At 38.0% G+C, this 15481-nt stretch overlaps 1 protein-coding gene across 1 annotated transcript in view; it reads left to right on the forward strand.

The window, feature by feature from the left end:
* The window catches only part of CPNE8 (copine 8), a 959176-nt gene that overhangs the window by 812497 nt on the left and 131198 nt on the right, over nt 1-15481 (forward strand). Inside the window, exon 15 of the mRNA XM_053716599.1 lies at nt 3043-3224. Coding sequence (XP_053572574.1) covers nt 3043-3224 — 182 coding nt within the window. The remainder of the gene's footprint in view (nt 1-3042; nt 3225-15481) is intronic.

A 15481-nucleotide genomic window follows, 5' to 3' on the forward strand; every position in this document is an offset into this window, starting at 1 on the left:
ATAGTTAGTTTACCGATCACCCTAATCTTGCATCATTGATTATGTACTCATCACTGTCATTGGAAACTCTGTGTCATTGTTGTGTATTGATGGATGTTCCATTCTCTTTGTAATGTTTGATGAACCTTAATAAAAAATATATTAAAAAAAAAACATGTATGTATTAGTATTAGCCTTGAAGACGCCAGCACAGTGTATTTTAAGGTCTGACAGTAATACATTTATTTAGCTCCCTTGATGTGTAATTTAGCTCTGCCTCTGCACATTTAGTAAATTCTAACTCTCATAATTCCACTCTACTGGCTTTTTTTAAGAATAACTCTGCTACATAGATGTCTTTAATGTGCTTGAATTTACAGAAACTACAATTAAAGACAGTCATGTAGCATGGTTAGCCTTGAACAGCCAGCAGGTTGGATTTTAAGGTATTAGAGTTAGAAATCACCACATTTGCAGAGCTAAATCCTGCCATCATGAGGCAAATCAATTATAACGGGTCACTGTGTGCACTGTCACCCGTTCTAAATCAACTCTGTATATAATAATTTAATAAACAGTTTAATAAATGAATATGTACAGGCTAAGAGTTAGTCTAGTGACAGTGCAAGTTGAAAGTAACAAGGCTGTTATAAGACTACTTAATGGCAGTGGAAGGTTTAAGGAAACAAAAACACAAAAATATTTATAATAATAATAATAAACACATTTCCTTAAGTAAGCGCTAAAATGCCCAAACAGCAGTATTTTAATTGGGAAAATTCAGGTGTACTTATATTAATGCCAACTACAGACTTTGCTGCTGCCCAGCATATATAGTAGTGCGTTTTATAATGTGAGAGGCTCAGCTGTTCCGAGGTGCATAAATATTAGTGCCAATTACAGTCCTTGCTGCTCAGTATAAGGCTTTATCGGGTTCATATATATGTTTCTCGGGTGTATCGTAGCGACTGCCTCACCAGTCTCTGAACTCACCGCACGTCACTGAATAAACTTCAATTAAAGGTGGCAAAGACGAATTAGGGATGGGCAAATCTTTTGTAACATTTGAACAATTTTAACACTTTCATTCATTCATTTTTAATTTCAAATGTTTGTACAACATTTTAACATTTGTTTAAAGTAATAATGTAATAGTATTTTTAATGCTTTCTTTAAATGTAATATTCTATTCAAATGTTTCTAATAATTTGATTTGAATTATGCAATTTTCGAATTTGAAATATATAAATTTTATATATATATAAACAATATATACAAGTTGGTGGTCACTTAGACATTTCCTTATTTTCCATGAAAACATACATGACATTAGTTTGAAATATAGTAATTGACAAAGTTAGAAATATTGAATTTTAAGTGGAATAATAATTGTGTCCTTCAAACTTTACTTTTGTCAAAAAATCTCCCTTGTTCAGCAATTACAGCCTTGCAGACCTTTGGCATTCTAGTTGTAAGTTTGTTGAGATAATCTGAAGAGATTTCACCCCATGCTGGCCACTCCATTAAAGACCAATTGACTGCCTCTTCCCTAAATAGTTCTTGCATAGTTTGCAGCTGTGCTTTGGTTCATTGTCCTGTTATAGGAGGAAATTGGCTCCAATCAAGTGCCATTCACAGGGTATGGCATTGCAAAATAAAGTTATAGCCTTCCTTCTACAAGGTCCCTTTTACCCTGTATAAATCTACCACTTTACCACAATCAAAGCACAGAGACCATCACATTGCCTCCACTATGCTTGACAGATGGTGGCAAGCAGTCCCCCAGCATATTTTCATTTGTTTTGCGTCTCACAAATGTTCTTCTTTGTGATCCGAACACTTCAAACTTAGATTTGTCTGTCCATTACACTTTTTTTCACCAATCTTTCTCTGTCCAGTGTCTGTGTTCTTTTGCCCATCTTAATATTTTCTTTTTACAGGCCAGTCTGAGATATGTTCTTTTCTTTGCAACTCTGCCTAGAAGGCCATCATCTCAGAGTCACCTCTTCACAGTTGACTTTGAGACTAATGTTTTGTGGGTATTATCCAATGAGCTCCCAGTTGATGACCTGTGAGGCGTCTGTTTCTCAAACTAGACACTAATGTATTTGTCCTTTTGCTCAGTTGTACACCAGGGTCTCCCACTTCTCTTTCTTATCTGGTTAGAGACAGTTTGCGCTGTTTTGTGGGAAGGGAGTAGTACACAGCTTTTTATGAGATACTCAGTTTCTTGGCAATTCTCAGATGGAATAGCCTTCATTTCTCAGAAAAAGAATGATCCGATGAGTTTCAGAAGAAAGTTCTCTGCTTCTGGTCATCTTTAGCCTGTCATCAAACCCATGATTGCTGATGATCGAGATACTCAACTAGTCAAATGAAGGCCAGTTTTATTGCTTCTTTAATCAGCAGAACAGTTTTCAGCTGTGCTAATATAATTGTAAAAGAGTTTTCTGATGCTCAATTAGAATTTCTAATTGATAAACTTAGATTAGCAAACACAACATGCCATTGGAACACAGGACAGATGGTTGTTGATAATGGGCCTCTGTACGCCTATGTAGATTCCATTGAAAATCATCTGTTTCTAGCTACAATAGTTATTTACATTAACAATGTCTCTACACTATATTTCTGATCAATTTGAAGTTATTTTAATGGAGAAAAAAAAAATCATATATTTATTTTATTTAAATTAGTGAAATTGTACATAAATTGGGTTACCTTATAAATAATATATTTATGTATTTAGATTAGGATACACAGATATATAGATACATCAACTTCAAGGGGAGTCCAGCTACTTGTGAGTGTGTGTGTATATTTCAAAGGGATATATAGAGGGTCCAGCTACTCTTGACATCTGTTTAAATGAATTTACACACTGCAACCAACCACATTTGATTTCTGATACATCAAGGCTATATTTAATTATTTGCTTTCATCTTTTCTGTTGCATTTTCATGCCTACCTGATTATCCCATTATTGTCGATTACAGTGTGTTTCACATGGATGAACATGTTGGCTCATTAAATGAATTTTCTCTAATCTTTATTTACAAACAGGTAACCCTGCACAACCAACCTCACTGCATTATATGAATCCTTATCAACTGAATGCATATGGCATGGCACTAAAGGCTGTAGGAGAAATTATTCAGGATTATGACAGTGACAAAATGTTCCCTGCATTGGGGTTTGGAGCAAAACTACCACCTGATGGGAGAGTATGTCATGAATTTGCTTTGGTAAGTCTGTATTTCATTTTTTTTTTCTAATAATTTGTTATATTGCATGTGGTATCTAATACATTACATTTCCGAGAACAAACTTTTTTTTTAATTTTTAAAGGGGACATTAAACACTAAAATATTCTGTTGTGTGTGTGTGAAAGAGCGTTTTTTTAGGCTTGTTAAAATATATTTTTTTTATGTAATAATTCTGTTAAAGATTGTGGTTTGTTCCCATGAGAAGCCAAAAAGTTGAATCTGGAAGCTAAGTTTTCAAGCTGCTGCAAATGGTCTAAACCAGCTATTTGATTTTGCAGCATTTGCTGGTTACAGAGTTGACTTAACAAGAGAGTTTTGGATGAGCACAAGATGAACAAGTGTATAGTGTCCTTTTCAAGTTGTGATTCTGAAACTACCATTAAGTGCTTGCACGCTTAAAGGGACATGAAACCCACATTTTTATTTAATTATTCAGATGGAGCATACAATTTACTAATTTACTTCTATTATAAAATTGTCTTTAGTGTCTTGGCATCCTTTGTTGATGGAGCAGCAATGCGCTACTGGGACCATCAAGTGAGCCAATGACAAGAGGCATATATCTGCAGCCACCAATCACCATCTAGCTCCCAGTAATGCATTGCTGCTTCTGAGCCAACCTAGGTGTGCTTTTCAACAAAGTATTCTAAGAAAACAAAGCCAATTAGATAATAAAGTTAACTGAAAAGTAGTTGATATTTTTATTTCAGACAAATTAACATCAATTTAATAAAGAAACCATAATGTCAGCAAAGTGTAAGTCTGAAACTTCTATTTAGGAACCTAAACTCATTACTACTGCAATTAAGTTTGCTCTCAAAATGTATTATTTATTTACTTTAGCTTAAAATTATCTGGAATTTAGTGATTATTGCTCTAACCCTTAGCTTAATGCAATTAAATGGAAAAAAAAATACCTTTTACTTTGGAAAAAATAAAAACTTCATTTAAACACAAGGTCAATATTAAATTAATAAACCAAAGTTTCTTTCATACGGTGGTGGGTGTCCATGAGTCATTACTTCTTTTGAGTTCAACTCCTGGCCACTAGAAGGAGCAAAAGACACTCAATGCTTCACAAGCTTCCCTCTCACCCATCTGAATCTTTGCCTTTCAGGTGGAAATTGAAGAAGTGAGGTGCTCCAATTTCTTCATGAACAAAAAAGGGCTCTCAAACCTATCTGAGACCTTTTCTTTCTATTTCTGGATTTTCATAGAGGAGTATCAGAGTACTAAGGCAGTGAATGTAATTCTCCTATGAGAGTTTATCACTAGCCAACCACAGGTGCTGCAGGGAATGGTCCCTTAGCCTTCGCCTGCTGGGTTAGTCTGCCACAGGTGTCGCTGGAAATGTTTCTCCTGTTGGTTGTCGTACTCTTTGCGAGATCCTCTGCTGGGGCCTGAAGAGCACTGGATGGGCTCTCTGCTAAAAGCAGTTTCTTTCTGCAGCTGAGTAAGCACAGCAGAGTGGGTCACTTAGGTATCACAGTCACAAATATACCTAGTTATATCAGGTTTCCCCTCACATATTTATTGTAATTAATATATATTTAGGGCAAGGTATATTTCAGAATATTTTTCCATTTAGCTGAATTTTAACAACAGTTTCCTCCTGTTTATTTTTTATTTTTTGTTTTTTTTTGTTTTTTACAGACTTAGTAGGAGAATCAATTTTTCAGAAAGTTCTTTGTCCTTAATTATGAATTTTATTTCTGAGAGTCTTAATAGACTGCACCATACTATGTTCTCTAACTGGTAGAGAACATAGTTTAGTAATCCTTTTGGACTCCAATGTAAAACAGTCTTTAGTTCTAGTGGTTTAGTCACCACTCCAGTTTTCCAGGGGGCTTTCTTTATTAGTCCTCCTTTGATTTTAATTTCTACTGACGCAAGATCTCTTGAGCTAGAGTGCAGTCTGGGAGTTGAGGAGAGCGAGGAGTTGGTTTCCTCTGGAGGCGAGGTTAAACACCAATAAACTTAATGCAATCTTCTTAGTTCTCAGACTTGGCCTTTACTCAAATGAGTCACTTGTGTCTGTTTTTTTGAAGTTAGACAATGTCACTGCTGTGACATATTTTGATCTTCAAAAGGGTAACCTCTAGTTTCCTTAACAATTAAAATTGAATTGAGCGCTGTACTCTTTCTGCATTTCATATCCCATATGTGGACTTTTGTGATGTTGGCTTGATTGCCTTAGTTAACAATTTCTTCATCAGGGGAAGGGCTTCTCATTCAGGGTGTTTTCTACTAGCTTTTTGGTATTTCATTTAGCTGTTTGTTATTTAAGTTATCTTTCATTTTATTCCTTCATTTGTTTTACCAGTAAGAGTCATAGTTAGAATCAAGCTCTATTGCTAATCAGTAATTTTGATAACTCCAGCTTCATCATACAGAAATAGTTATGCAGTCCGGTCTTTCTATTTGTTCTTTAGCACTGACTCAATATTTTTCTTTTTCTTTCATCTCAGGCCTTTCAATTTATTGAAATTTTGATTCATAAACTAGGGGGTCGATCCGATAAAAATCGTCGCCCGCAAAAGCTGGCGACGCCAATATTTGCGCGGGTTTGGTATCCTATATACGGCGTAACCTAGAAGTTACGCGCGTATATTTCTGCCGTCGCCCGTAGTTTTTTGGGCCATAGGCAGGCATACCAAACCCGCGCAGTTTGGTATCCAATATACAGCGTAAGCACTTACGTGGTGAAAATGGAGAAATCTTACTCCATTTTCACCTCGCCACAAAAAGCAGCCGTAAGAAGCCTTACGCTGACTATTGGAGCCCCGTAACTCCCTAAACTGGCTGCTAAAATAAACCTAACACCTAACGCATGCGCAATGTCTATCTCCCTGTCAACCGCGATCTGCTAAATAAAACCTAACACCTAACGCATGCGCAATGTCTATCTCCCTGTCAACCGCGATCCCCCGCCGCAATCCCTAATAAAGTATTTAACCCCTAAACCGTCGCCATCTACATAAACTAACCACCTACTGTGAGCCCCTAAAACCGCCACCATCTAACTGATCTATCCCCTAAAGTGAACCCCTTACATCGCCGCCATCTATATTAAAATTATTAACCCCTAATTTAATCTACCTACCCCGCCGCCAGCTATATTATCTATATTAACCCTAAGTATATTATAGTTAATATAGTTATTACATTATATATATTAACTATATTAACCCTAATTATATTAGGGTTAATATAGTTAATATAGTTACTATATTATTTATATAAACTATATTAACTCTATCTAACCCTAACACCCCTAACTAAATTCTTATTAAATAAATATAATTCATATTATAAACTAAAATATTCCTATTTAAATCTAAATACTTACCTATAAAATAAACCCTAAGATAGCTACAATGTAATTAATAATTACATTATAGCTATGTTAGGGTTTATATTTATTTTACAGGTAAATTGTTAATTATTTTAACTAGGTATAATAGCTATTAAATAGTTATTACCTATTTAATAGCTACCTAGATAAAATAATTACCCAATTACCTGTAAAATAAATCCTAACCTAAGTTACAAATACACCTACACTATCAATAAATTAAATAAACTACAAATATCTATCTAAAAATACAATTAAATAAACTAAACTAAATTACAAAAAAAAACAAACACTAAATTACAAAAAATAAAAAAAAGATTACAAGATTGTTAAGCTAATTACACCTATTCTAAGCCCCCTAATAAAATAATAAACTCCCAAAATAAAAAAATTCCCTACCCTATTCTAAATTAAAAATAGTTCAAAGCTCTTTTACCTTACCAGCCCTTAAAAGGGCCTTTTGTGGGGGCATGCCCCAAAGAAAACTGCTCTTTTGCCTGCAAAAAAAAACACAATACCACCCCCCAACATTACAACCCACCACCCACATACCCATAATCTAACCCAAACCCCCCTTAAATAAACCTAACCTAACACAGTGAAGTCTTCTTCCATCCGGGCGATGTCTTGAAGCAAGCGGCAGAGAGTCTTCTTCCATCGGCGACGTCTTCAAGCAATCTTCTTACTTCGCTCCACCGCCGCGGAGCATCCTTCCGGCACGACGACTTCCCGACGAATGAGGTTCCTTTAAATGACGTCATCCAAGATGGCGTCCGCCGAATTCCGATTGGCTGATAGGATTCTATCAGCCAATCGGAATTAAGGTAGAAAAATCTGATTGGCTGATTGAATCAGCCAATCAGATTCAAGTTCAATCCGATTGGCTGATTGGTTCAGCCAATCGGATTGAACTTGTTTTTTCACCATTCGTCGGGAAGTCGTCGTGCCGGATGGATGCTCCGCGGCGGAGGAGCGAACAAAGAAGATTGAAGATGCCGATTTGCTTGAAGACATCGCCGATGGAAGAAGACTCTCTGCCGCTTGCTTCAAGACATCGCCCGGATGGAAGAAGACTTCACTGCCGCTTGCTGGAACACATCGCCCGGATCGGATGAGGAGTTCTGCCCGGCGGGGTGAATACAAGGTAGGGAGATCTTCAGGGGGGGTAGTGTTAGGTTTATTTAAGGGGGGTTTGGGTTAGATTAGGGGTATGTGGGTGGTGGGTTGTAATGTTGGGGGGTGGTATTGTGGTTTTTTTGCAGGCAAAAGCGCAGTTTTCTTTGGGGCATGCCCCCACAAAAGGCCCTTTTAAGGGCTGGTAAGGTAAAAGAGCTTTGAACTTTTTTTTAATTTAGAATAGGGTAGGGAATTTTTTTTTATTTTGGGGGGCTTTATTATTTTATTAGGGGGCTTAGAATAGGTGTAATTAGCTTAAAAATCTTGTAATCTTTTCAATGGGATTTTTCTAACTCCGGTATTTAGAGTCGTTTCTGAAGTGAGCGTTAGACATCTAACGACAAAACTCCAGCCGCAGGAAAGAAGTCAGTAGTTAAGAGCTTTCTGGGCTAACGCCGGTTTCTAAAGCTCTTAACTACTGTACTCTAAAGTACACTAACACCCATAAACTACCTATGTACCCCTAAACCGAGGTCCCCCCACATCGCCGACACTCGAATAAATTTTTTTAACCCCTAATCTGCTGACCGCCACCTACGTTATCCTTATGTACCCCTAATCTGCTCCCCCTAACACCGCCGACCCCATTATTATATTTATTAACCCCTAATCTGCCCCCCTCAACGTCGCCTCCATCTGCCTACACTTATTAACCCCTAATCTGCCGACCGCAAAGCGCCGCCACCTACGTTATCCTTATGTACCCCTAATCTGCTGCCCCTAACACCGCCGACCCCTATATTATATTTATTAACCCCTAATCTGCCCCCCTCAACGTCGCCTCCATCTGCCTACACTTATTAACCCCTAATCTGCCGACCGCAAAGCGCCGCCACCTACGTTATCCTTATGTACCCCTAATCTGCTGCCCCTAACACCGCCGACCCCTATATTATATTTATTAACCCCTAATCTGCCCCCCTCAACGTTGCCTCCATCTGCCTACACTTATTAACCCCTAATCTGCCGAGCGGACCTGAGCGCTACTATAATAAAGTTATTAACCCCTAATCCGCCTCACTAACCCTATAATAAATAGTATTAACCCCTAATCTGCCCTCCCTAACATCGCCGACACCTAACTTCAATTATTAACCCCTAATCTGCCGACTGGAGCTCACCGCTACTCTAATAAATGTATTAACCCCTAAAGCTAAGTCTAACCCTAACACTAACACCCCCCTAAGTTAAATATAATTTACATCTAACGAAATTAATTATCTCTTATTAAATAAATTATTCCTATTTAAAGCTAAATACTTACCTGTAAAATAAATCCTAATATAGCTACAATATAAATTATAATTATATTATAGCTATTTTAGGATTTATATTTATTTTACAGGTAACTTTGTATTGATTTTAACCAGGTACAATAGCTATTAAATAGTTAAGAACTATTTAATAGCTAAAATAGTTAAAATAATTACAAAATTACCTGTAAAATAAATACTAACCTAAGTTACAATTAAACCTAACACTACACTATCAATAAATTAATTAAATAAACTACCTACAATTACCTACAATTAACCTAACACTACACTATCAATAAATTAATTAAATACAATTCCTACAAATAAATACAATTAAATAAACTAGCTAAAGTACAAAAAATAAAAAAGAACTAAGTTACAAAAAATAAAAAAATATTTACAAACATAAGAAAAATATTACAACAATTTTAAACTAATTACACCTACTCTAAGCCCCCTAATAAAACAACAAAGCCCCCCAAAATAAAAAATGCCCTACCCTATTCTAAATTAATAAAGTTAAAAGCTCTTTTACCTTACCAGCCCTGAACAGGGCCCTTTGCGGGCCATGCCCCAAAGAATTCAGCTCTTTTGCCTGTAAAAAAAAAACATACAATACCCCCCCCAACATTACAACCCACCACCCACATACCCCTAATCTAACCCAAACCCCCCTTAAATAAACCTAACACTAAGCCCCTGAAGATCATCCTACCTTGTCTTCACCTCACCAGGTATCACCGATCCGTCCTGGCTCCAAAATCTTCATCCAACCCAAGCGGGGGTTGGCGATCCATCATCCGGTGGCTGAAGAGGTCCAGAAGAGGCTCCAAAGTCTTCATCCTATCCGGGAAGAAGAGGCGATCCGGACCGGCAACCATCTTGATCCAAGCGGCATCTTCTATCTTCATCCGATGACGACCGGCTCCATCCTGAAGACCTCCACCGCGGACCCATCTTCTTCCGGCGACGTCCAACTGAAGAATGACGGTTCCTTTAAGGGACGTCATCCAAGATGGCGTCCCTCGAATTCCAATTGGCTGATAGGATTCTATCAGCCAATCGGAATTAAGGTAGGAATATTCTGATTGGCTGATGGAATCAGCCAATCAGAATCAAGTTCAACCCGATTGGCTGATCCAATCAGCCAATTAGATTGAGCTCGCATTCTATTGGCTGATCGGAACAGCCAATAGAATGCGAGCTCAATCTGATTGGCTGATTGGATCAGCCAATCGGATTGAACTTGATTCTGATTGGCTGATTCCATCAGCCAATCAGAATATTCCTACCTTAATTCCGATTGGCTGATAGAATCCTATCAGCCAATCGGAATTCGAGGGACGCCATCTTGGATGACGTCCCTTAAAGGAACCGTCATTCTTCAGTTGGACGTCGCCGGAAGAAGATGGGTCCGCGGTGGAGTTCTTCAGGATGGAGCCGGTCGTCATCGGATGAAGATAGGAGATGCCGCTTGGATCAAGATGGTTGCCGGTCCGAATCGCCTCTTCTTCCCAGATAGGATGAAGACTTTGGAGCCTCTTCTGGACCTCTTCAGCCACCGGATGATGGATCGCCAACCCCCGCTTGGGTTGGATGAAGATTTTGGAGCCAGGACGGATCGGTGATACCTGGTGAGGTGAAGACAAGGTAGGATGATCTTCAGGGGCTTAGTGTTAGGTTTATTTAAGGGGGGTTTGGGTTAGATTAGGGGTATGTGGGTGGTGGGTTGTAATGTTGGGGGGGGGTATTGTATGTTTTTTTTTTACAGGCAAAAGAGCTGAATTCTTTGGGGCATGGCCCGCAAAGGGCCCTGTTCAGGGCTGGTAAGGTAAAAGAGCTTTTAACTTTATTAATTTAGAATAGGGTAGGGCATTTTTTATTTTGTTGTTTTATTAGGGGGCTTAGAGTAGGTGTAATTAGTTTAAAATTGTTGTAATATTTTTCTTATGTTTGTAAATATTTTTTTATTTTTTGTAACTTAGTTCTTTTTTATTTTTTGTACTTTAGTTAGTTTATTTAATTGTATTTATTTGTAGGAATTGTATTTAATTAATTTATTGATAATGTAACTTAGGTTAGTATTTATTTTACAGGTAATTTTGTAATTATTTTAACTATTTTAGCTATTAAATAGTTCTTAACTATTTAATAGCTAGTGTACCTGGTTAAAATAAATACAAAGTTACCTGTAAAATAAATATAAATCCTAAAATAGCTATAATATAATTATAATTTATATTGTAGCTATATTAGGGTTTATTTTACAGGTAAGTATTTAGCTTTAAATAGGAATAATTTATTTAATAAGAGTTAATTAATTTCGTTAGATTAAAATTATATTTAATTTAGGGGGGTGTTAGGGTTAGACTTAGCTTTAGGGGTTAATCCATTTATTAGAATAGCGGTGAGCTCCGGTCGGCAGATTAGGAGTTAATAATTGAAGTTAGGTGTCGGCGATGTTAGGGAGGGCCGATTAGGGGTTAATACTATTTATTATAGGGTTAGTGAGGCGGATTAGGGGTTAATAACTTTATTATAATAGCGGTGCGGTCCGCTCGGCAGATTAGGGGTTAATAAGTGTAGGCAGGTGGAGGCGACGTTGAGGGGGGCAGATTAGGGGTTAATAAATATAATATAGGGGTCGGCGGTGTTAGGGGCAGCAGATTATGGGTACATAGGGATAATGTAAGTAGCGGCGGTTTACGGAGCGGCAGATTAGGGGTTAAAAATAAAATGCAGGTGTCAGCGATAGCGGGGGCGGCAGATTAGGGGTTAATAAGTGTAAGGTTAGGGGTGTTTAGACTCGGGGTACATGTTAGAGTGTTAGGTGCAGACGTAGGAAGTGTTTCCCCATAGCAAACAATGGGGCTGCGTTAAGAGCTGAACGCGGCTTTTTTGCAGGTGTTAGGTTTTTTTTCAGCTCAAACAGCCCCATTGTTTCCTACGGGGGAATCGTGCATGAGCACGTTTTTGAGGCTGGCCGCTTGCGTAAGCAACTCTGAAATGGAGAGTTGAAGCTGCGTTAAAAATGCTCTACGCTCCTTTTTTGGAGCCTAACGCAGCCTTTATGTGGACTCTCAATACCAGAGTTATTTTTATGGTGCGGCCAGAAAAAAGCCGGCGTTAGTTTTTCGGGTCGTTACCGACAAAACTCCAAATCTAGCCGTTAGGGTTTATTTTATAGGTAAGTATTTAGATTTAAATAGGAATATTTTAATTAATAATATTAATATTAGATTTATTTTAATAAGAGTTTAGTTAGGATGTTAGAGTTAGATAGGGTTATTATACTTAATATATATATATAATATAATAACGATATTAACTATATGAACCCTAATATAATTAGGGTTAATATAGTTAATATATATAATATAATAACTATATTAACTATATTAACCCTAATATAATTAGGGTTAATATAGTTAATATAGCTGGCGGCGGTGTAGGGGGATTAGATTAGGGGTTAATACATTTATTATAGGTGGCCGCGGTGTAGGGGGATGTAGATTGTAGGCAAAAGAGCAGTTTACTTTGTGACAAAGCCCCGCCAAAAGCTCTTTTAAGGGCTGGCAAAAGAGCTGTTACTTTGGGGCATGCCCCGCAAAAAGCCCTTTTAAGGGCTGGCAAAAGAGCTGTTACTTTGGGGCAATGCCACGCAAAAATCCCTTTTCAGGGCTATTTGTAGGGTTAGACTTAGGTTTAGTGGTAGGGATAGTTTAGTATTTTAGGGGTTAAATAATTTAATATAGATGGCGGCGGGGTAGGGGGATTAGATTAGGGGTTAATAATTTTAAAATAGATAGCGGCGGGGTAGGGGCTCACTTTAGGGGGTTAGAGATTTAATATAGCTGGCGGCGGTTTAGGGGTTAATAACTTTATTAGGTAGCGGCGGGCTCCGGGAGCGGCGGTTTAGGGGTTAATACATATTTTATTGTTAGGCTAGTGAGGGGGGATAGCGGATAGAGGGTTAGACGTGTCGGGCTATGTTAGGGAGGCGTGTTAGACGTGTCGGGCTATGTTAGGGAGGCGTGTTAGACAGTGCGGGTGATTTAGACTTTAGTCAGGTTTTGTAGGCGCCGGCAGTTTCTAACGTGCCGCAAGTCAGCCAATCAGATTGAGCTCGCATTCTATTGGCTGTTCCGATCAGCCAATAGAATGCGAGCTCAATCTGATTGGCTGATTGGATCGGCCAATCGGATTGAACTAGATTCTGATTGGCTGATTCCATCAGCCAATCAGAAAATTCCTACCTTAATTCCGATTGGCTGATAGAATCCTATCAGCCAATCGGAATTCGAGGGACGCCATCTTGGATGACGTCCCTTAAAGGAACAGTCATTCGTCGTTCAGTCGTCGGTCCGGATGGATGTTCCGCGCTGGATGTCTTCAGGATCCTGCCGCTTCGCTCCGGATGGAAGAAGATCGAAGATGCCGCCTGGATGATGACTTCAATCGGATGGAAGATCCTCTTCTGCCCCGCTTGGATGAAGACTTTGACCGGATCATGGACCTCTTCAGCCCCCGCTTGGGCTTGGATCAGGACATCGGAGGAGCTCTTCAGGACGGATCAGTGAACCTGGTATGGTGAAGACAAGGTAGGAAGATCTTCAGGGGCTTAGTGTTAGGTTTATTTAAGGGGGGTTTGGGTTAGATTAGGGGTATGTGGGTGGTGGGTTGTAATGTTGGGGGGGGGTATTGTATGTGTTTTTTTACAGGCAAAAGAGCTGAAATTCTTGGGGCATGCCCCGCAAAGGGCCCTGTTCAGGGCTGGTAAGGTAAAAGAGCTTGTAACTTTTTTAATTTAGAATAGGGTAGGGCATTTTTTATTTTGGGGGGCTTTGTTATTTTATTAGGGGGCTTAGAGTAGGTGTAATTAGTTTAAAATTGTTGTAATATTTTTATTATGTTTGTAAATATTTTTTTATTTTCTGTAACTTAGATCTTTTTTATTTTTTGTACTTTAGCTAGTTTATTTAATTGTATTTATTTGTAGGAATTGTGTTTAATTAATTTATTGATAGTGTAGTGTTAGGTTAATTGTAGGTAATTGTAGGTAGTTTATTTAATTATTTTATTGATAGGGTAGTGTTAGGTTTAATTATAACTTAGGTTAGGACTTATTTTACAGGTAATTTTGTTATTATTTTAACTAGGTAACTATTAAATAGTTCTTAACTATTTAATAGCTATTGTACCTGGTTAAAATAATTACAAAGTTGCCTGTAAAATAAATATTAATCCTAAAATAGCTATAATATAATTATAATTTATATTGTAGCTATATTAGGATGTATTTTACAGGTAAGTATTTAGCTTTAAATAGGAATCATTTATTTAATAAGAGTTAATTTATTTAGTTAGATAAAAATTATATTTAACTTAGGGGGGTGTTAGTGTTAGGGTTAGACTTAGCTTTAGGGGTTAATACATTTATTAGAATAGCGGTGAGCTCCGGTCGGCAGATTAGGGGTTAATAATTGAAGTTAGGTGTCGGCGATGTTAGGGAGGGCAGATTAGGGGTTAATACTATTTATGATAGGGTTAGTGAGGCGGATTAGGGGTTAATAACTTTATTATAGTAGCGCTCAGGTCCGCTCGGCAGATTAGGGGTTAATAAGTGTAGGCAGGTGTCGGCGACGTTGAGGGGGGCAGATTAGGGGTTAATAAATATAATATAGGGGTCGGCGATGTTAGGGCAGCAGATTAGGGGTACATAGGGATAACGTAGGTTGCGGCGGTTTACGGAGCGGCAGATTAGGGGTTTAAAAAAATATGCAGGGGTCAGCGATAGCGGGGGCGGCAGATTAGGGGTTAATAAGTGTAAGGCTAGGGGTGTTTAGACTCGGGGTACATGTTAGAGTGTTAGGTGCAGACGTAGGAAGTGTTTCCCCATAGGAAACAATGGGGCTGCGTTAGGAGCTGAACGCTGCTTTTTTGCAGGTGTTAGGTTTTTTTTAAGCTCAAACAGCCCCATTGTTTCCTATGGGGGAATCGTGCACGAGCACGTTTTTGAGGCCGGCCGCGTCCGTAAGCAACTCTGGTATCGAGAGTTGCATTTGCGGTAAAAATGCTCTACGCTCCTTTTTTGGAGCCTAACGCAGCATTTGTTTGAACTCTCGATACCAGAGTTAAATTTATGGTGCAGCCAGAAAAAAGCCCGCGGAGCGTTAGCAGCCCATTTACCGCCGAACTCCAAATCTAGGCCTAAGGTATTTTGTACATTTGCACTTACATTTTTAATATTTTAACTAATATAATTATTATATATTATGTCAACCTACATTGACATATTATTCTAAAGCTGTTTGTTTTGAGTACATCGTATTCTCAAGCGTGTATTTACTGTTTAATATCCCTTTAATTAAAAAAAAAAAAAATATTATATATTGAAAAATAAAGCTAATTTCACTGAAGCTAATTTTAAATTTTGCACACGAAATACT

The sequence above is a fragment of the Bombina bombina genome, chromosome 6 (genome assembly GCF_027579735.1).
Source record: "Bombina bombina isolate aBomBom1 chromosome 6, aBomBom1.pri, whole genome shotgun sequence".
Lineage (NCBI taxonomy): Eukaryota > Metazoa > Chordata > Amphibia > Anura > Bombinatoridae > Bombina > Bombina bombina.